This window comes from Epinephelus fuscoguttatus, linkage group LG10 (assembly GCF_011397635.1).
Source record: "Epinephelus fuscoguttatus linkage group LG10, E.fuscoguttatus.final_Chr_v1".
Lineage (NCBI taxonomy): Eukaryota > Metazoa > Chordata > Actinopteri > Perciformes > Serranidae > Epinephelus > Epinephelus fuscoguttatus.
Window position 1 is genome coordinate 8,526,429 of NC_064761.1, and position 23,106 is coordinate 8,549,534.

The 23,106-nt window shown below is 42.2% G+C and overlaps 1 protein-coding gene across 3 annotated transcripts in view; it reads right to left on the reverse strand.

Moving 5' to 3' along the window:
- LOC125895322 (adenylate cyclase type 1-like) overlaps nucleotides 1–22,838 on the reverse strand; it is a 61,212-nt gene extending 38,374 nt beyond the window's left edge. For all 3 annotated transcript variants that reach the window (XM_049587065.1, XM_049587066.1, XM_049587067.1), the window contains exons 1-5: nucleotides 22,024–22,838; nucleotides 19,955–20,104; nucleotides 14,686–14,804; nucleotides 8,556–8,667; nucleotides 1,453–1,580 (exon numbers count right to left, since the gene is read on the reverse strand). In XM_049587065.1, coding sequence (XP_049443022.1) covers nucleotides 1,453–1,580; nucleotides 8,556–8,667; nucleotides 14,686–14,804; nucleotides 19,955–20,104; nucleotides 22,024–22,638 — 1,124 coding nt within the window. In that variant the 5' untranslated portion in view covers nucleotides 22,639–22,838. The remainder of the gene's footprint in view (nucleotides 1–1,452; nucleotides 1,581–8,555; nucleotides 8,668–14,685; nucleotides 14,805–19,954; nucleotides 20,105–22,023) is intronic.
- Nucleotides 22,839–23,106: the final 268 nt, after the last annotated feature.

Here is a 23,106-nt window from a genome sequence, read left to right on the forward strand (position 1 = left end):
TCCCGCACTGTGCGGGACTGCACAGCGTTTCTGTCTCTTTTCATGCATCACGCAAATTGAGACCATGTCCCACATGATTGGTTGCCACCCGTGCTAGCATTGTTGGAGTACTGTAGTGCTACGGTACCTCACGGTACCACTACTGTGGGATAAGTTCAAAGTCCAATTGCAAGAGGGTGAATGTCCATGTGCCGTCCAATAACGACGCGCGCTGGCCACCTGGCACTCAGTATGCTGCTGCAGTGGTTTGATTTCCAGTGACATTTCAGGTATTAGCTGAGCGATTGAGTATCTTTAAGCAGTGAAAGTTACTATTTATTTCTTTTTACTTGTAGGATAGATTTGTATATATGCTACAGTGATTTGTTTTCCACAGATGTTTACCTACGTAGTAAGTTTATTTTGAAAAGTCTGTATGTAAGTAACGAGCAGAAACTACATTTCCTGTGAAAACAGAAATGTTTTTTGAAAAGACACAATCCATGTAACAAGCATCAGTTGAAACGCCATCCATGAACACCAAAAACTGACGCAGGAGGGTACCTAGTGTGTCATACTTTCATGTTTAGGTCCACTAACAAAGCGGTAGTATCTGCAAGTTGGCATGAGAACAAGTTGGAAAATTATGTATTTCAAGATTTTGGTGTAAACTGTCCCTTCGAGTACAAAATCTGCACTGCCAGCTGCAGAAAGGTCAGCACTTCCTGTTAGGTTCTTAATATAAAAAAGTACATAAAGAGCAATCAAAAAATGGCAAATTAAAAAAGATTGGAAATACTGATGAATTTCTGCTAACAGACTGGACTGAAAAGTTTCTTATTGGAGGTAACGGCAGTTTTAGCAAAACAAAAAACTCCCACTTAAACTCCCACTTATGGTGTGGTGGTTAGCACTCTCGCCTCACAGCAAGAGGGTTGCCGGTTCGATCCCGAGCGTGGGAGCCCTTCTGTGTGGAGTTTGCATGTTCTCCCCGTGTCAGTGTGGGTTCTCTCCGGGCACTCCGGCTTCCTCCCACAGTCCAAAGACATGCAGATTGGGGACTAGGTTAATTGATAACTCTAAATTGTCCGTAGGTGTGAATGTGAGCGTGAATGGTTGTTTGTCTCTATGTGTCAGCCCTGCGATAGTCTGGCGACCTGTCCAGGGTGTACCCTGCCTCTCGCCCGATGTCCAGCCCCCCCGCGACCCTCAAGAGGATGAAGCGGTTAGAAGATGGATGTTAGTTATCAATTCTAATTTACAGTTTTAATAAACAGCAAATTCCTTTTCAGGTCACCCTGTTCATGGAGATGAGATTGAACCTCGTGTGTTGACCTGACAGATGTGTGGGCGCCCAGATGGATGTTAAAGAGAGGATGTAGGTGTATGTGTGTGTGTGTGTGTGTGTGTGTGTGTGTGTGTGTGTGTGTGTGTGTGTGTGTGTGTGTGTGTGTGTGTGTGTTTGTGACTCACGCAATCGTGTCAATCATGTCCAGTCCCATCTCCACACAGCAGTGGGCGTGGTCTGCCTTGGGTTGGGTCAGTCCTGACACACAGTAGTAACAGTCTCCCAGGATCTTTATCCGCCTGCAGTGATTCTCCTACAGATGGACACGAAGAAGGAGACGGACAGATGAGATGGGAATTTCTCTAACATTGGAGAAACAGAGTTGTTTTTTTGGTTTGCGTTTGTTTATGAGAACAATGGCCTACTACATTTAATATTCTATAAGGAGTTGTTTTTGTTTTAGATGCTGTTATGAAGACACCCCAGGAGATTGGTCACTAAGGTTTAACTCCATCATTGCTCAAAATCAAATAAGTTTATACTTCATAATGATGAAGTCAAAACTTTTAAAAATCAAGGAAAGTTCTCCAGCATTTCTATTTTTTTGCTGTACTGAAAAGATCTGATTTGAACCAAAATTCAAATTTTCTGAACCATTACACTCTTGGCTAATTGTAATACGTTTGGTGATCCCCTAATTTTTCCTCAATTATCACCATCAGGTTAAAATTTCAATTGCTCCAGTACTATGGTTTATAATTAAATACCTGCAGAACACTTTACATTTCCATATGTTATAACTGGCATGCTTATATGCTACACTAAAATGTTGAACATGGTAAAAAATTATACCTGCTTAACATAAGCAGGTTAGCATTGATATTATGAGCATGTCAGAATCATGACATTACCATTTAGCACAAAGCATAGCTGTACCTAAGTACATGCTAAGTACACGGAGCCGCTAGCATGACTGCAGATTCATAGTCTTGTTTTTAACAGTCGACCTAATCGTATATCATACATAGTAGGATCCAATTCTCTGGATCTGGATCACAGATTTAAAAATGCTTCAGTGCCTCACCAGTTTTTGATTATGACAGGACCATTGCTATTTTTAAACCTTTTCTTCTGCTGATAAAAAGCAAAACTGAAATCGTCTCTCTTGGGATAGAAGCAAAAGTTTGAACTCATGATGCACATCTGTAGACCATTTCTACATCTAACAGCTGAAAGTTACTCACACGTAACATTAAGACAGACTGTATTTTACTCCTGTTACACGAGATCTGACTGTACAGAAGCGGCATGGATGCTTCAGCTGCTTCTCTGCTCATGTAAATCAGATGTGTGTGCTTGTGCAACCGTGTGTGTGTGTGCAGTTGAGGCCAACTCTAATTGCTCCGACATGCTCTTGAAGTAGAATCCCGCCCACACATTCCCAGACAGATCAGCTATTTGTCACAGTGCACATTGTGCACAAACTCCGCAACGATGACACAAACACCAATACACACACACATACCTTCACATCACATGAACTCACACTCAAACACACCTGCAGAAAAGCACAAACAGCAGCACACTTACATGCAAACATACTGTACAGGTACTTCGGCTCGGTGGCACACACAGGGTTTCCATTTGGCTCTGTATCACTCACAGTCATCAGAAAATCGTAACAGTAGACCCTACAAAGCTTAGCCTGCAGGCAGCCTCTGAGTGACAAACACACACACACACATGCACACACACAAATACAGAGGATTCATGACAACTGCAGGGTAAGAGGCGGAGATGAGAAGAGAGGAGACGGGGTGCTCTGGTTTTCTGCTCACGGGAGCAGAAAGATTCTGGCGTGGGAGGATATGAGAATTCAACGTGGATGATTATCCCAGCGCTAGGAAGAGAAATGGAGTGTGTGTGTGTGTGTGAGAACAGAAATGAGAGAGATCAGCTTACAGAAAGCCATGTTCCAGGAGAGAGGTATCTGTGTGTGATTTTGGAGACAAATTTGGGATTTATTTTAAACCAGCTGATTGGGGACGGTTTGTCTAATTGGGGCCAAAATCAATGTCTGCAGTTTGGCTTGATGAATGTCATTATGGTTATGTGAAAGTTAGGATTAAGTTAGGTGTATGTGTCTGTAATGGTTAAGTTTAGGTTGAGCCTGCGGGGGAATAAATGTGTTGTGTAGCATACAGCAGTCAGACAGGCTCAGTTGCTGCGACAGAGCCAGTTTGAAAGTGAATTTCTCCCTCGCTAACACGACGGGGCATAAATCTCAATTAGGATGCAGCTGCAGCTACACACACACGCACACACACACACACACACACGCACACAATATATCCTCATCACACGATTTCCATATAATGGCTTTCTGAGTGCTGGAGCACTGATAGCAAGCCACATATCACCTTGTATCTTGCCCCCTTCTGTCTCTCTCTCCCCGCGTTAAGCCATGACTGATTGCTGAGATGCAGAATGAACTCAAGAGGGATAATCCCGCTGATCATGTGACTTTTATGTGTGTATATGTGTGTGTGCATGTAGAAAGCAGAGAGTAAACTGTCTGAAGAGAAGAGGTCAGGCAAGTGGCACCCTGATTATTTGGTGTGAATGTGGTATAACCGACATTATGGGAAAGATTGGCTTTTACACTGTCATCAGAAAGCTCTTGAGAGATAAGATCTATTTGATGATCACAACATAGTCATTGAAAATCACTGAAATCATTATATGATAAATAAAATTTCAAAAGAAACATCTCATGTGAAAATCAGAGGTTACTTTTAAAGCAACACTGACATATGTGCACCTACGTATACCATGAATTTGCAGCCAGTTCTCATCCCCAATCCATCAAATACCAACACTTTGTCACAACCCTCAGCGTGTAATATTGACACCCTTTGGCATCTTTATGTCGGGCTTCAGCTAACTCCAGTGTATGGGAGGGGAGGGGAGGGGAGGGGAGGTAGATGAGTCAAACAACTGGACTTTCACCCAGGAGATCACAGTTCATGTCCTGTGTGAAACCAAAGGCCACCCTTGTTTTACGTAATTTACACATCATCATACACTGACATCACTCACGTGGCGTATTTACATCATGTTACATAATAATGACTTATTTTATTCTAAAACATGATTTTTGCTCTAAAAGTAACCAAGTACTTTTGTTGCCTACACCTAAAATTTACCACATGTAACAGTGTGTTTCAGCTGTGCGTCACAGAGGTGTTAAAGGCTGCCCTGTGCGTCGCTATCACACGCAGAGGGGTGTGACAAAGCATTGGTATTTGACAATCTGGAAATAATAACAGGTTAAACTTGATGTTTAAAATGTAATCATGTGAATTTTATGAAACACTTCAGTGTTCTAATATTTTAACAACGCTCTACACAAGCACGTTATTCTTAGAATTATGAATATATTAGAGAAATTGTTATCATTTGAACGAATACCTAAATAGATAAATGATTCAAACTCCAAATCTGTCACAAAACTACAATAAGGAAAACACTCATAGTCAGTTAATTGCAATACAGTGTAAAGTAACAACAATTTCAGCTGTTTAAGCACTTTTACTGTTGATGTTAAAGCTGCATTAATTAACTGGACACACATCCCTGACATATGATTCCTTTAGAAACTTGCAGAGGTTAACATCAGGTTCCCAGCATGTGCTGGACTTTGAAGCCAATTTTTGTAGTGGCCTAACAAGGGAATTACATCCGTCACGTGATGCCCTGTGGCCCAAAGAGACTTTTTTCCATAGACTTACATGGCAACAAAAAACAAGTCTGTAGATCAGAGGATACATTTTTTGAGCATCACAAGCCCAGAGAAATAGCTCATTTGACTAGTAAGTCTTGCAGAACCCAAGATTGAATCATTTTATCCTCATTCAAGTTAATGGAGCACTAAACCGGAAGGAAATCTCCAGTGCGCCTTCTCTCTGGGTCACACAGTGCAGAAGCAGTCCCAATCATCCAGGTAATCTTATGTGCAGCAGTTGAACTTTTTTCAGCTTCATGCAACACTGAGCAACTACATAGAAATGAATATGCCCCGCCTCCTCTGCTGTATTCAGTTCACTTTATACATCCATGGTTAACATGTTTGCAAACAATTAGGCCTACCTATTTACATGTCAAGAATTTCAAAATTTAGTCATCTGTGAAGTTGCATTCATCTATTTTTAGCCACAAGGAGGCAGAAAAACATCAAAACAAACATTATATTATCCAACATTATCATCCCATTAGAGTTGTTTTTATGTCCACCTGATGTCCAATACTCTCTTTTTATTTAGCTCTGGTTTGGTCTCCAGACTCCTGAGGAAAAATATTTGGTTTCTTAGCTACTAAATGTTCCACTTTCCACTTCCACTTTCAACCAACCAGCTGGTTATTAACTGTGTCTGTAAGCTGTTTGGTGCTGGGCAGGTGATGTACAGTGCATTTATCAGAGCTTGTAACCTGCATGATTAAAAACATTGATGAGAGCCCAGAGACACTAAAGCATAAATGTGCATAACAAACAAAGCAAGACGCTCATTGAAGCTAAAAAGCTCCTTGCAGTTGCAGTGTTTGTGATAATTCTCTTTGACTGGTGTTGGTTAAATTTGGCTCAGCACTCTAGAGTTTGACAAAACAATCTTAACTCAAGGTCTACATGGGATACCTATCTGGGGCACTCAGTCAACCACATCTCACAGTCTTCATTAGTGCATTGAGTTTGCTCAGAGAAATATGACGGAGATAATCTTTGAACATACAATCACGTTATCATCTGACCAGAGTCACACACTTGGCTGTAGGTCATGCAGTGTTAAAACCTGAGCCACCTCCATCTGATGAAGCTGATGAAGACTGTGAGATGTAGTAGAAAGCATCAGTGCTGGCAAGTGGACCTACAAAGGTTTTGCGTAATACTATTTCTCACAGCTGCAGCATGTGGGTTATTTAACTGTGTGTGTGTGTGTGTGTGTGTGTGTGTGTGTGTGTGTGTGTGTGTGTGTGTGTGTGTGTCTGTCTCATGCAGTATTAATATGATAGTAGTCTGCCGGCAGATAACCTATCACTCACCTAATCTTCTTTCCCGGAGAACAACGCTACGCGGGCTTACTGACACACAGTGTAAAGTGTGTACTACCATACACACGCTCTCTGTCTTTATCAAGTGCAATACTCCCAGTAGTGCTCTCTCTCTCTCTCTCTCTCTCTCTCTCTCTCTCTCTCTCTCTCTCTCTCTCTCTCTCTTACACACACACACACACACACACACACACACAGATACACACATACAGAGAGACACTCCACCTCCTCAGACCTTATCTTTCCTCTGTCTAAAAATCTGTTCACTCATCTCTTCCAGTTCCTTCTCCTTCTTGACCTTCATCTTCTTCTCTTCCATCTCCTCCTCCTACTCCTCCTCCTCCTCCTCCACGTCAGTCAGCCTTTCAAGCTTTACTTACACTATTGGATCAATATATGACTTGGCATAATAAATGAGCTCCAAGACTAAATAATACATTTCATTTTCTTGGAGGATTTTTTGTGTTTCAGACAAATAACAGGCCAACCAACTGTTAAAAGTCCTTGAAGCCAGCCTGCCTCCCTCACTGTGATGGCTCAACAACATAATTTCATAACAGAGGCTATAATTTAAATCTGCCCACTTTTCTGTTTAAGTTGCACCATGTTTTGCACCTAACAAGACCGAATACACTAGAGCTTGACCGATACATTATAAATATCAGTATCAGCGTATTCAGATAAGTTTCAAGTTATTTATTGTCTGAGGCACAACAGTTACAGAGAAGCTGTCCTTGGCAATGAAAATCTTAGCTCTCAGGCTCCGTCCAACAATTCTCATTAACAAGAAATTACAGTACACCCAAAGATATGTTTTAGGGCACTTACAAACATTGCTAGCATCACACCAAAGAACACAGACAAGGTTTGTTTAATTAGGACATAACCTGGTCACTGGTAATTTCAGAGAGAGGGTTTTCCTATCGGCTGTTTTATAAATGCAGATGCATGTGCATCCAGCATTGGTAAAGAATTCCCTGCACTGCAAAGCAACCCAAAAAAGGAAAACAGATGTATCAAAAAGAGAGCCTTAAAGAGAATCTCACAATTAACAAAATAAAACATGTTTCAATATCAGTCAAGCGTTTCAGAGATGGAGAGAAAATGTAGCTAGTAGTTTAGCATATTGCAAACCAGCATAGCTGCAGTTCCATGCAGCTAACATTAAGCTGCTGTCAAATTAAAGTGTGTCCTCCACCTCATTCCTCGCCGCTACAAACAGGCTCGCTAGGAGGAGAGCGGGCAGCAGTTCCAGAGGCAGTCAGCAGCTGCAGCAACCCAAATTGAGGTAAAACCACAGCTCAAGGACTGGACAACCCTGAGTCTGCCAGATCAGCAAACTTTCTGTTGCTGCCATTACACAGGTTAGACCCGGTGCTGCCTGGGACACTAGCTGCCCACTCTCCTCACAGCGAAGCAATCCATAGTAGTGAGGAGCAAAGCGGAGGGACCATGCGGTGGCTAGCTAATTCATGTCTCATTTGATGAACAGAGAGAGAGGGGGGAAAGGGGCTGAGTGAATCAATGCACTGCCTGCAGCTCTATAATGAAATAAGACTAAATAAATCAATGTATGGGAAATACTGAATTACTGTATAATGCACTGGCATATGCCTGTGGTTATCTTTTGGGAGGGATTTACGACAGAGAGGGAAGAGGGGGGAGTGGCAGGAAGAGGGTGATTTTTTTAAATTCTGATGTGGTTATTTTTTTCCAGATTTCTGCCTACTCCCACTGCTATAATCACTGAGCAATAGATGAAATCACTGTGTGTAATGTGAAAAGGTTGCAGTTCCCTTCAGCCCTACAGAGCATCTTTCAGCTCATTTCAGCCCATGTTTTGCTTTAGTCTTTGCACTGTTATCAACTTAGTTTCTAGCGGCAGGCAGCATAAAAACATACTCTAAACCCAGTGTATGCTACCTGCCTGCCTCTCGCTGCTGAACATTGAGGAGCATGTACAGCTAACAAGCCGCATATTTCCCTCAGGAGCTGCTGGAGACCAGAAACAGAGCTAAAAGGAGAACAAATCTTTGGCTTCATTTATCAGGTGGCCAGAAACACGTCTCTGGATGAATCTATGGATATGGATGCATACTGATCACACTGTGCATGTGATATCATTTTCATGATGAAGCAAATGAACTAAGGGTTAGCTGCAGGGGGAAAGGAGAGCACTTACTGTAGCCAGTTCATCAAACTTCCCAAAAAGTTCATTGAGCAGTTTGACCAGTTCCTGAGCAGTGCACTGAGAAGCCAAGCTGGTGAAACCCACAATGTCTGCAAAGAGGATGCTGTCGGAAGAAAGAGAGAGAAAGGTGAATCATAATCTGATGTGAAGAACTCAACTTGTCCTGACAGCTGATTTCCGTATGTAGTCCAGGACAGAACACTTTGCAGATCCTAATACACACACGCAAAAATAAATGAGGGTATGTTGACTGTACAAACAAATATACTTTTCCCCCCTTTATGACACCAAATACCCACAGATCACACCGGAGCAGAGAGATTGGCTAATGGCGATCAAAAGTGAAGCAAGAGTACCATAATCCAATCCCTGATAAGTGAAAGTGTCTTTTAGGCCAACCACTAAATCCATTACAGAGCTAAATTGCCTGCTGCTGCTGGCTAGCTGCTGTAGTGGGGATGAAGAAGGTGTTGAAAGCTACTTAGCCCCTCATTCATTTGCTCGGAGGCCAGATGGCAACAAAACAAGGTGTTATGGATCTTATTGACTCTCAGTCCAAAAGAAAAAATCACTACTCCCAGTGGAGTAAATACATCAGAGCTAGAGCTGTGTTTACAGCTGGGTAATATTTCAAAAAACTGTACAATACTTTTTTCGAATCTTCCAAGAAAAAGCAACTAAATACCTTTTTTTTGTGAGTTCCTTGCCAGAAACAACACATTTGTGCATTTTCTGATGTGAAGCTTCTGTCAGCCTGACAACTGTTACAAATGACTGCTACAAAAATGATTTTAACATATAATATTAGTAAATACATCAGCATAGACTAGCTTTTCCCCACATCTATCATCCACATCTTGCAGCTTCCTCAGCGGATGGAGATAACTCAGTTGGTTGTTCCATAATCTCTGAACCTATAGGCTATCAGTCTGACAACAATTTAGCCTCTGGGAGAGCTATAGATATTTCAGGGGTTCCAACATGCCAAATATTTTGTTTGGGATGGTGAAGACATGACCTGCCCCACTCTCCCTCTAATTGGCTAGTACCCATTGCCCTTGATGGTTGGACTGGTTAGGTTTGGGCATGAAAAGTAAGACTGGTGAGCACTAAAGTAAAAATGTCTGGGTGAACCAATTAAAGGCAGAGGATGGCTGAGTAAGGAAGTTAATGCCTTCGCCATCTTAGGAAAAAAAACCCCTCACTTCCAGTGTTGCAAGCTGTTATCCATGCCAAGACTTTCTCATTTGTGTGCAGGTCATTTTTTACAGTCTGATTAGCAACTTGAGACGTGGGAAGAGTTGTAAAACAAAGTCAGTGACCAGATTGTTCCACAAATTGCCAGCCAGTTAACTAATAACAAGCTAAATCATGGTCAGACAATAGCCAGTGGGTTCTGAGAATGCATCTGGAGCCTCTTTCGCCCTCCATGTGGACTGTTTACCTGCATGCAAGCGTATTGGTGGATCTTGAGTCAATTTGTTTGGTCACACTGCTACTTCTTGCTCAACTTATAGTTTTTGGAAGTTTTTAGCCAGCAACTATTATATTACAGTGCCACCATGAGGTTCATATTTGTGGTTTTGATAGAAACGCCTCAAGCATGCAACTACTGCTAGCTTACCTCGAGTCACTGAGCTAGCTAATATTACAGCTCAGCCGAGGAGGACACCTTCTAATCTTTACATCTCAAGCACGAGCCTCTTGTCCATGAGCAGCAGCACGCTTTGTCCTGCATGGTGATAAGGTAGGCGGGTGTAGTTTGGTAGAAAGAAAATAGTTCCTACATGAAACTTCTCACATCAAGGTCTCAGGATTATCTTGAGTAACCAAATCATGATTTCTGGAGAGAGATATTGCTGCTGAGTATTTAAATGTTTGTTGTTTTTTTTTCTTTTGGCACTTTGAGTTACATATAGCTCCATTATTTTGGAGTGAAGTCAGACATCTCTATGGCCAATAGCTCCAACACTCTGCAACCCACACCATAACAATCTAGATTAATAAACAACACCACAGGTAAGAGGAAAAATCAGCCTGTTTTCTCCAACTCGTCAAATACCACTGCTACAGAGGCACGTTCGCAGAGGTATAATACACACTCATCTGCGCTATTCCTGGCCACAGTCAAACACATCAAATACTGCCGCATTGTCAGTTTATGTCAGCGTCAGACACTGACTCACTGAGACACTCTTCAGAGGGGTATGATACGCACTGGGCAGTGGCAATTTCTAACACCACCGGCAAATGCCATTGTATAATACCTGCAAAACAAATGACATTCCCACCAGCCTCAGCTGTACTTTGTGCTACTTCAAGAATGAACTTCAACACTTAGTTTATATATTTATTTTCTGACCCTCCCCTGCAACTGTTTAAGTCAGTTTGCTTTAGATGCAAAAACTACTTGTTTAAGGTTCTTTTTATTAATCCATCCCTGCACCCCGACCTCCTGCATGTGGCATTTTGCATTCTCTGCAGATGTAAGGTATTTGAACAAACAGCCAATGCTCTTGTGTTTTCTTGTAAACATTTTGTTGTCCAAACACCAGCAGCTGTACATTAAGTTTGCCTCAAAAAAAAAAAATCTAAAATTGGCAACATTTTCCTCCAAACGAGGAACTCTCTGATCAGAGAACAAATAATCAAGAAGTATCTGACCAGGGAAACATGTTAGGGAAACATTTTGGTTGGTACCCGATAAGTACTGAGGTTCAATACCCAGCTTTAGTAGAGTAAAGAGGGCCTTTCTCCCGCATCGTGACTGAGTTGCCATGCTCTTTTTGGCAGTGCAGTATAGTTGCTCAGGAGCTTGATGTATGCAAAGCTGGGATCACGACTGCAGCTCGACAGAGGAGCTCTGTTGTGTGATTTGTCTTTGAATGGCGCTGTTCTGCAGGTCGTGCTGGTGTGTGGTGAGTGAGGAGGAGAAGAAGACGAGAGGAGGGCAGAGGGGGAGGAAAGAGGGTAGGGAAGGGGGAGAGCAGAGCGGTGGCGGAGCTAAATAGGTATGCGATCAAACGTTCTTGGGGCCACATCAAAAGGGGCCAGATCAGGGAGATGTCACGCTCCTGCTCGGCAAAATAAAGCTGATGCCTTTTGTTTTTTTCTACCCCCATGTGTTTACGGGTGCATGTGTGTGTTTGTAGCAGCTCCCCGGAGACGGGCAGGAGCTGGCTCACTGGGTGCAGCGGCATGATGTTTGGCCGAGTGCCAGTGCAGCAGCAAGGCTGATGAACGGGCAGCAATGTTCCGAGCTGTGGGTGAGTGTGGGAGCCAAGCAGAAAGACAGACAGAGAGAGACGGAGAGTGGAGAGGATTGTCTCTTGACAGGAGTGCTGTTGACATGCTACCTAGCCCTCCACTCCCACACTCAGCAGCACTGATACAGCTCTCCATTTCTCTTTACTGCCTCGTTGGAATGTAATCAGCACAAAGTCAGGCCAGGTTCTCACGCTCTGTAATATTTTCTCCATTACAGGTACAACAGAGGTGGCTGCTGAAAAAGCTGATAAAATGTACAGGGATTGAGCAGAAAAAAAGTTTGTTTTTATTATTTATTCATCTATAATTTTTTTAATGAATTAAGTGTTGACAGTTGTTTATTTTATGGAATATTAAAAAATGTCCATCACAAGTTCACAGAATTTTCTTTTTTTTTGTGCAATCAGCAGTCAAAAACTCCACTTAAAATCATATAACATTGTGATATATCAGCAATATTGAAGCTACCAATGTATTTTGGTGTTTTTTCTTAATAAATGACCTTCAATCAATTTGCAAATTGCGCCGATTAATAATTAATCAACAAGTTCTGCAACGCGTATGACCACATAAGTCACAGGTGACACTTTTAACGTGGTGACTTTGCTGTGACTAACAGACTAACACTTTCTTTTATTACCAACTTGTTAATTAGTTTATGATTAGTCAGTGAATTGTTTGGTATATAAAATGTGAGGAATACGTGTAAAAATGCTGATCACAAGGCCAAAGTAATGTCTCATCAACGATCCAAAACCCAAAGATATTTAGTTTATAACGTCATTAAACAGATAGAAGCAGCATGTCCTCATATTCGAGGTTCTGGAAACAACAAGTGTTTAGCTTAAATATTACCAAATTCTTGTTAACACCAGTAATGTGTTCTATGATTGAGTCTGCATGCTGACAACAGCTTCCAGCTGCAACCATAAACAACACTATGAGAACAGCAAAAGTGAACCACAACAATAAAGCTGTCAACACATTCTCATTCAGCCTCTTCATATATCAACCTTTGGTCATGGATTTTCCACGTCCAGATATGACATGCAAGGTACCCTGGGTGTGTTGGTTGTTGACGTTCTGCCTGTTATGTGCATTGTCTTCTTTCAAATACACTTCCATTTTCACAGGAAATGTAATGTTTACATACAGTCTCTTTCAAAATAAACGCAGTGCATCGGTACAACACCGCAAATTTACTTTTTTCCCCCCTCAACAACAAACACGTAGGGTTTGGCTTTGTAGTCTTGTGGGACGTGAACACTATCTCCTGGGTGAATGTTGGTGTTTGTTGGACCCATCCATCACCACTCCCGACCGCCGCACTTGGACTTTCACTGGCTTAACTTTCGTTCTTGTCCTGCCACGATTCCCTCTGACCCCGCCAGGCACCATTAAACTATAACAGCGACCGGCTGTATATCATGCCGACGGCTTTAATCAACAGTGTCTGACACTGCAGGTCACTGCCTAAGTGCTGGATTTCAACGACTTTGGAGGGAGACCGGGTTGAGGTTGTGGGCCAGATAGCTGAGCAATGAGTTGAAACTGACTGTAAAGTTCTGTAAAGCCAAGGTAAGCTGCAGATTATATTTGGAAATATCGATTATAGCCACTTAAAAAGTGTTATTTAAAGGAACAGTATGTGCGATTTAGTGACATCCAGCGGTGAGGATTGCAGATTGCAACCAGCTGAATGGTTAGAATTAGAATTCCTTCCATGTTCATTGTTGTTCAGTGTTTCTCCAATGCTGTTTGGCATGTTCAAGATGGGCTACAAGCTAGCATCTGTTAGTATATCCCAGGCATTATGGAAGTTTTTATCATGACCTGAATTATCTGCAGAGGTCTCCTCCTCTTCAAAACAAATAGACTAAGTAATTCAAACCAGTAAAAATACTGAATAAAGCAGTTTCACATTTTAAAACATCAATGTTTTCCGACGCTCTCTTCTCAAAGGGGCGGCTAACTATTGTTGCTGACGCGAAAACGTGAATGGCCCTTTCTAGAGCCAGTGTTTGGTTTGTCTTTTCTGGGCTATTGTAGAAGACTCCACTCCACTCACTGTGTAAATATAAACAGCTCATTCTCATTCTACAAAAACAAAACGATTCTTATTTGCAGGTGATTATACACTAAAGAAAACATAGTTTACATAATTATATTATATTCCATCTCTGCCAACATATCCCCCTAAACCCTCCACACTGGGCCTTTCAGTTCTGTTCAATCAAAAAGCTGCTTCTCAAATGTTTGGATGCGATGAAATTGTAACTTTATGACCTCTTTCCTGATGTAATGTGTACATGCTACAGAGAAGCTGTTTTATTTGAGTTCAGTTCTGGGCATTAAAGTTTATTGTTAACCTTGGAAATAGCAGTTGACATCTCATGGATAAAACTCCACTGGTGGAAAGCTCCAGAACAAAGCTAGTAAGTGGACCTTGAGATAAATATTCCTCCTATTGGCTGCTATAGGGGTTCTTACAAAACAACACTCTCAAGGGTTTAAGTTTTGATAAATAATCTTACAGTCACCGCTTGTTTAACACATTTCTCATGCAGATTCAAAAATCTGTCTCCAACATCAACAACAACAACAACAACAACAACAACACAAATGGCAGATGAGGCAGAGGAGAGTTTCTAACTTACTGATGGTGGCAACAGAGCTCCGTCCCTTTTCTCTTTCTAACCTTTACGCAGTTTGATTGCATCTGCGTTAATGGCTTACTTTAATTGCTCTCCTTCTATTCTTGACCTTGACGTCACAGCAGGTGACACCTGGATCAAAACACTCCAGCCCCTCCGCACACCTCTGTGGTCCACAGTTGTCATGACACCCCACGTACCTGACATTGTCATGACGTTGGATGTAGATCTTGTGAAAGATCCGCTCAGGCGGCTTCAGGAAGTCCTCCTTCATCTCCATGGCAACATTCCTGGGCAGAAGGCTCATTAGCAGACGCTCCTGAGGAAGGAGGGGTTAAAACAGAGGAAGAGGAGGCAGCATGAGAACTTTAAACTGGGAGGACATATATGTACATATTGTAGGTTTTTTCTTCATGCAGGCATGAGCAGACAAACAGAAACACTTTGCTCTTTGCAATATGGAGCGAAATGACACAAAAAATAAATATACTTCTTTGTGTATTGTAGTGAAATGACCAAAGAAATAGTCAATTAACAGAAAAGTAACCTTTTTTTACCTGAGTAATTGTTAAAGCCATTTGTTTTGCACAGTTGGTTGATCGATTTGGTGATTTTTCAAGCTCAAATAAAAGATTCAGCTAAGAAGTGACAGTTTATTTTCCTTCGATCTTATACTGAATATCTTTGGGTTTCCGGTTGTTAGCCAGACAAAACAGACAATGTCTTTGGTTTAGAACTCTTAAAAACACTGAGAACAACGCTGAGCATTTACACTATTACCTGAGATTTTTCGACTGGATAATTAATCGATTAATCAATTGTGTGAAAAGTGGCATGACATTTCCAGATCCCAACATGATATCTTCAGATTTCTTGTTGTGTGGAACCTACAGTCCAAAACTAAAAGATAATCCAATATAATATATAGAAATAATATAAAATATAGTGATATAAAACACAGAAACCCTCACACAAGAATGTCAGTATCAGACGATACTGAAAAACCTGAGATTTTGTTCAGGGTTTTCTTAATGTTCAGTTCCACTGCTCATTCCAAAATCTAGCATCTACAAAGAGTGGAAATGGTTAACAGTGATTATGGCCAGTAAACTATGGTTAGGGTTAGGCAAGTACAGTGGTGTAGTGGAGGATATACGCAGGCACACGGGGTATACCCATCTATCAGCCACAGAAACATTGGAATATATATGAGAGTACACCCGCTTCCTCCTCGGTAACCTACGGATCTACCTTGTGGTACAACTACCTCATCCACTACCACTGCACCACTGGGCAACTACAACATTTGGCTAATAAAAAGTAAATGGTCTTTGACAGAACTGAAACCATTTAACTTAAGCCATCCACCGCCCTCACTTAAGTTTTGCTTTTGTCATGGTTATATAAAAGACATACTACTTCCTGCTTTGACACTGAACGTCTGTAGTCTATGTAAATTATGATGTACAGAATCATCTAATATGGACTTTATTACTTTTCAAATGTATCATATCAGTGTTTCTAAAGCGACGTGGTATGTGAGCTGACTTTTAATCTGGAGGTGAAGGGGATGGTGGATGAAGTGTCTCTGAGGCAAGATGCCTGCAAGCAGCAGAACATTGTTGAGACCAACAAACAACAATACCCGTTATCGCTACATTTCCAGCAGCTTTTTAGCCAGCAAAGGCTGGTATTTTTTTTTTTACCAGTCACTGTGTTTCCTGTCAGGATAGCGCCACCAAAAGTGGCTGTTTTTTTACAATGATATTGCTGCTTTTTCTGCTGAGATTGTGCCACCAAAAGCTGGTATTTTAAGCCCAACCTAGCCACATCCAAACACAGTGTTGATAGAACGTAAAGAAATGGAAAGTTTCAACATATCCGCTACACAATAACTAACAAATGTAATGTGTTGGGTTGTGATACAGAACCGAATCTTCACATGAGGAGAAGCTCAAACTGAAAAATGTTTGAACAATAATAGATAATCAAAACTGTTGTGTCAATTCATTTTCAGTCAAATCAATTAATCAGCTAATCCTTTCAGCGCCAGCCTGAAGTCGTATCTACACAGATCAGCGTGTTTGTTTTTGTGTGTGTGTGAATCGTCTCAGTTGCAGCAGCACAAAGTACTCTTGAAACTCTCGCAGGATGTCAAATGGTTGTGAATGCACAATGAATCATCAGGCGGCTCTGCTGAATAGCTGTTGAGAGGCAGGTTATAAAAGCAGCCAGGGCTCTCCTGTGTCTCCCTCCAACACGGCTGCACATTAGACATCCATTCACACAACTGCTCCTCACCTGCTGAATGAAACACTAAAGTGGAGAGTGGCTTTTAGAAACAGCCATCACACTTACTGACGGAGGCTGTGTGTGAAACTGTGTCGGTCCATATGTGCTTGTGTTTCACTTATACACACATGTGCATCAGGTGTAAAAAAAAAAAAATCATCATAAACAAAGTGTTATCAAGGTGTTGCTGTTTAAATGAAATCATACATTTACCTGCTTCATTAATCTCTTCCATTCCTCCTCCCCAAATGTGTTATAATTCCCATTTTTCTGATCTGTCCCAGGTTTAATTCACTGTGTGCTCAGTCTGACGATGGCTCTCCTCATCGTGGTTTATTAATGAACCAACGGCTCCACTTTCTCTCACATTAAAAATGAAGAACCCCTGTCATCCAGATTAACATGAAGGGGGGATTCCCAGAAAACCTTTGCATCTTTGAAATGAACACTTTGAAACTGAACGAATCCAACTTCTTTAATGTGTTGGGTTTAAGCATGAAAGTTATTTCTTGAAACATGGAAATGGTAGTTTTGCAAAAATATCTTAATTCAAGGTCAACTTGCCAGGCTTTGCTGAGGCTTATGACCATAACTTAAAGTCTAAAGATTGAGTTTACTCAGTTGTTATGCAAATGTCTTAAACTTCAATGGTGTGATAACAGGAGTCCATATATTGGTATATAAAACTGGTTGAAAGAAGACGGATCATTCAAGTTCCCAACCTGTCCCATGATGACAACTAAGTGACTGTGAGATGTGGTTGAAAGCTCTGGAAAAAAAAGTAACTAGACCTTGAGTTTAAGGGAAAGTTCTGCATTTTCCAACCTGGACCCTATTTCCCCATGTTTTTGTGTGTAAGTGAATAATCAGAACAACAACTGGAAAAACAAGGCGGAATGTAATCCCTGTGGATAATTAGATACTGTCAATTTAATTCTTCTATAAGTGCTTGTTTTGCTGTTTTAAGTGTTTGACAATAGGACGATCCCTTTTTTTAAACCAGAAACAGACCAGAAATCACCATCGTAAAACCCACCAGACTCCATTTAAATAAACAGTAACTTCAGCATGCCTATAGGCAGCATATTTTCACATCTAATTGGGCGAATTATGGGTTTACTTCAACCAAACCAGAGTTGGTGATTGTTGAAACAGCGTAAAGACAAACAAATACAGCTTTTGCAAGTTTTATTTTGTTTCTGTGGACCTTGAATGAAGTGCGTTTTACAATGATAAAATTATCGTTTTTTAAATGGAGTCTGGTGGGTGTGATGAAAGCAATTTCAGGGCTGTTTTTGGTTAATGGGAAAGGATCTAACTCTTTAACAAAAAGGTCGACCTCTGTAGGGATCCTTTCCATAATATTGCAAACACTTATGTTGCAAACACTTAACAGAATAACAATCTGAGCATATCAGAAGCAAAATCAAGCACTTTTAGTTTACGTAAATTGAGGGTGCTCAAGTGCCCCCAGTTTCAAAAACGTGTTTTCTGTTGTTCTGATTAGTCACTTAGACACAAAACCATACAAATATAAGTTGGAAAAATATAGAAGTTACCCCTTAGGGTCCGTTTGGCAAATGAGCTACTTTTTCTTGACTTTTGGTCATCTGAATAATGACTGCTGTCTCTCTAAAAAGAACCAAAGACAGAATCAGTGTTACAAAACCTCTTAGGGAAAAGGGCAGGCTGGATAGCTGGGGTGTGACTGACCTTTGATCTTCCTATAATCCTTGACCAATTAGTTAGCAGATCAGGTTACGATAGTATTAATCACTTCTGGCATGTTCATTCTTGTCTCTTGAAATAGTATTTTGATGGAGCAATCCCGACTCAAGGTACATCATTCTACCTTTTTCCTAGAGCTTTCATCCATAACACATAATCTTCATCAGCAGAGTTTGTCAATGGAGATGGATCTGTTAAAGTATAAGCTCATAAGTCGACCGGGAGATGGGACCTTTTAACAACCAGTCTCAACATCAAGAATTAACACTGTTGTTTAAATTTTGACGAGAAGTCCTAAAAGTGCTGTGGATGAAGCTATAGTGTCAACAGACCAGTCTCCATGACAACTGAGGACCATTCTTCTGCAAATGAAGACTATCAGATATGGTGTGAAGGTTCAGGAAAAGCTAGCAAGTAGACCTTGTGTTGGGATAGTTTTGTTGCCATCACACTGGCCAACCTGTTTTCATTAGAGATGTCAGAATCACTTTTCGAGTCATGTCACATTTGGAACAGGGGTTGTATTGTTGCTGAATGCAAGTCAAGAGGAAATGATGCATTGCCCCTGCACTGTGAGATTACTATTGACCTGAGAAGTCAATTTACCACCCAGACGTACAGCACATAGCCCACACATGTCCAGGAATCAATGCAACCTGTGGATCCAGCTCAAGACACAAACCCAAGCACACACCCGAGTGATAACAGGAGACCTGTTTGAAGGCTGAAATTCAAATCCAAGATATTTGTTCATGGGCACATAAGCGGCAGCCTGGTTGCAGGCTGTTGGCTGGCTGCTGATAGATCCCAATCAGGGGGTCTGTGTGTGTTTCACTCACCCAGATAAACTGTGACCTTTACTGGAGTAGGGAGGCCATGAAAGCAATCTGCTTGTGTAATTACCTGTCAGAAGGGAGCCTGTTACTGCTGGGGAAAACACAGCATATCATCATCTAATCTACAAAGCACAGGTGCTAAGTGTGCGTGTGAGTTCACCGGCATTGTGTATAACGAAGGTGAGACGTGTATAGAGGCATATCATATACATGGGATAATTAATTCTGTATTTAAAAACTGGTGTAGGCGGGTTCCGTGCACGTGGCCAGTGAGGACGCATAACAAAGTGTTTCTGTGTGTTGAAGTTGCCTGATTGTTCCTTTGTTAAGTCGCTTCATGTAGGTGTGCGCAGAGGGGGTGGAACGTGTGGCACTGGTGCATGTGCCACAGTAATTGTTCTTTCCTTAAATAGCTGCTGTCATAGTTACTGCGTGCCTGTGGGCAGGTTGTTAGAATACATTGGCACCTGAAACCTTTGAAAAACAACTTCTCGAGACTCTGAAGATTTCACGAACATACGCACTCAAGACGAGGTGAAACGCATCATCGTTGTCTTGCAGGTTTTTTTTATATATCTGTGCTTCTTTTTTTTAGGTGCATGTGCAAATTCACCTGCTTCTCATTCTCATCCTCCAGTCTCAGCCGCTCCTCAATGCAGTTGCGGGCTTGTAGGAAGACTTTCCTCTGGGTGCGCTCGGTGAGAATCCTCACAAACACCCCCGACAAGTTGACACTGGTGAACAGCACCGCGTTGGCCACCAGCTGCACACAAACAAGAACAGACATGCCAAACAAAGCTGGCAGCATCTCCTTACTGTATGTACATGTGATCCTAAGGGGAACACACATGTCCATATGTGCATTTCTGTACTCAATCATACATCCTGGCTGGATTAGACTTTACAATCCTTGATTAATCCATGGGATGGATTTAATGGCAGACATCCAGGTCAGCACATTGATTACATCATGGATCGTACTATAGGTGTGACTCAAAGAAACAAAAGCCATGGTGGATTGGCTGCCAGTGCATTATTGATTAATGATCAGAGGCTATCGATCATGCCGAACACTCATTTTGAAGGATGAACTCTGTAGCCACTTTGTGTGGTTGATCCTAAAAGGTCAGAGGTGAAAGGTCAAAGAAACACTCTTATCCAGCACAGTAAGATGGATGACACAAAACATGACTTCACCCCAGTTCTTAATGGAACAAAGGAAACACTTTCAGTTTTAGTGCAGTGGTTCCCAACCAAAGGGTCTGAACCTCTAAAACAGGGCCACAAAATAAACCTGAAGGGCCATGATATGATAAATAGGAAGAAAAACATATTTGGTCTGCACAAAGTTAAGTTTATTTTCCACAGGCTTCTCTCATTTTTGCCTTTTTTTCTACTAAATTACTGAGTGATTTATCTCCTCAGGCATCTAAAGGTAAACCACAGGAAAAACACTGAACTGGTCATGTCTGGTGATGATTGCAGTGGTTCCCAACTTGGGGGTCTTGATGAATTTTTCTGACGTTCTTCTAATCAATGAGCAAAAGGCGTGAATAATTTGACATTTTACACCACCTAACTATTTTAAACAATTTGAGAAGGAATAATTGGTCTTTGGTTGAACTCGACACTATCCAATTATATTTATAACCCAAGATGGGGTTGCAAGTAGACACAGCTTCATTTTTGGTGTCAGAAGCCAAAAAGATTGGCAACCACTGACTTACAATGTATTACAACCAATGACAAAAGTTTGTAAAAACTCATATGAATCACAGGAACGTTTGTGTCTCATTGTAGTGGTTCCTGACATGGGATCATGATAAATCTAAAGGGTAACGAGGAAAAAGAATTGACTGATATGCAAAATCATATTCATGTTTCTATCTTTTTTTCTAATCCATGAGCAAAATGCATGAATAATTTGACATTTTAAGCCACCTAACAATTTCAAACAATTCAAGAAAGAAAAATTGGCCTTTGGTTGAACTGGTCACCATCCAATGACATTTATAACCTGAGGAGGGGTTGAAAGTAGACACAGCTTCATTTTGGGGTCACAAGCCAAAAAGGTTAGCAACCACTGTTTCACAGGACCAGAAATAGCAAGATGTTACATAACTCAGAAGCCATATTAGTTAAAAAAAAAAAAAAAAAAGAAAGAAAAAAAAGCACATCCTAAATACTAAAATTATCACTGGAGCACGGGGACCAGTTAAGACTGCCCAGTAAGTTGTGCCCAGTAAGTCCTGTTTCAGCACCGGCAGCTGGACAGCTCCTCGTCTGCTTCATTACTGAGGTGCGCAGAAGTGAAACTTTCTGCTCGCTTCCAGTTTTACACCTACACTATCCTGGAGCTAGAATCGATCACTGAGGGTGTTTTTAACCTTTACTTCACCAGGGAAAGCCGGGTGAGTAAGCATGCTGTTCCTCAGCACCACTGTACATTCATACAATTACTTCATAGCCCAGCTGGGAGCTTCCCAGTACAACTACAAGTCTTCTGCACTGGAGCAGCTGCTCAAAGATAGTTGGACTGTGTTTTATGAGTGATATGGAGACTAAGCTGGCTGTCTATCTGACCTGATGATGGCTTAAGTGAAACAGCTGTTAACTAAGCATACGGCAGTAGAGTTGGTTGAGTGACTGAGGAGCTGACCGGGATGCAGGTGCAGCACTTACCGGTCTCCACAGCTTCTGTTTCCTTCCCGTGAACGACGTCGCTATGACAATAAAGTGAGACGTTGCCAGCATCACCCCGAACAACACAGCCAGCAGCGTTCGCACCGGCAGCAGCACGTAAGCCACGAGGGTGACCAGCATAAGCTGCCACACGCCTTGCTCAGGGGCAGCGGCGCTCAGCAGCTCCGACGTGCCGAGCGCCAGTGGGAACGGACAGCAGAGCAGCGCAAAGGTGAAGCTGAACAGCAGGGCCAGCTTCGCTATCTGCTGCAGCTGCGTCACCTGCAGGTATTTGACGTTAGTGACGATAAACAGCGACAAGAACACCACGCAGTGCACCGGGTAGGAGCCCTTGGACAAGGTGAGACGCGGGCTGGACAGCAGCTCCACCAGAGACAGCGACGACGCTGCCACGATGAGCACCGCCAGCGCTTTGAGGGTGGCGGTCTGCTCCAGCTTCAGGTTGTAGTTCTGGAAGAGAGCCTCCAGCTCCTGGCTATTGAACTCGTCCTCGCAGGCGATGGCGCCCAGGGGTGCACCGGCCGGGCAGTGACCCTTCCTCCGCCGGGTCTTGACTCTTTCGAATGGCATCTCCTCCATGTTCCGGCCATTCATGAAGCGGGGATGGCGCACGACCCCCTCAACTTTTGCGGTTCCTCTCCTCCGCTCGGGAATCGAACCGGCACCCTCTCCCAGTTCATGCGTCCTGGATGTCCGAGGGTCGGGCTCGGTGTCAGAGGGGAGAGGGTGGCAGTGGAGACAACAGAGCACCGCGCGCGCCCTATCCACAGGTTGACGATTGTTGGTGTGTCGTCAGAAAAGTGGCCCGACCAATGTGCAGCACGCCTCTCTCTCTCTCTCTCTCTCTCTCTCTCTCTCTCTCTCTCTCGGACCACCTGCGGTGCCTCACACACACACAGGGTTACCGGTGATCCTTCATGCGCTGCAGCCGGACTCAGAGGAAGGATCACGCTTGTGTATGATGATAATCAAAACAAGCTCACCACGAGGCTCAGCGAACAACCCTTGTCGCAAAAAAATAATAATAAAAAAAATAATAATAATCATTTGACAGTATTTTTC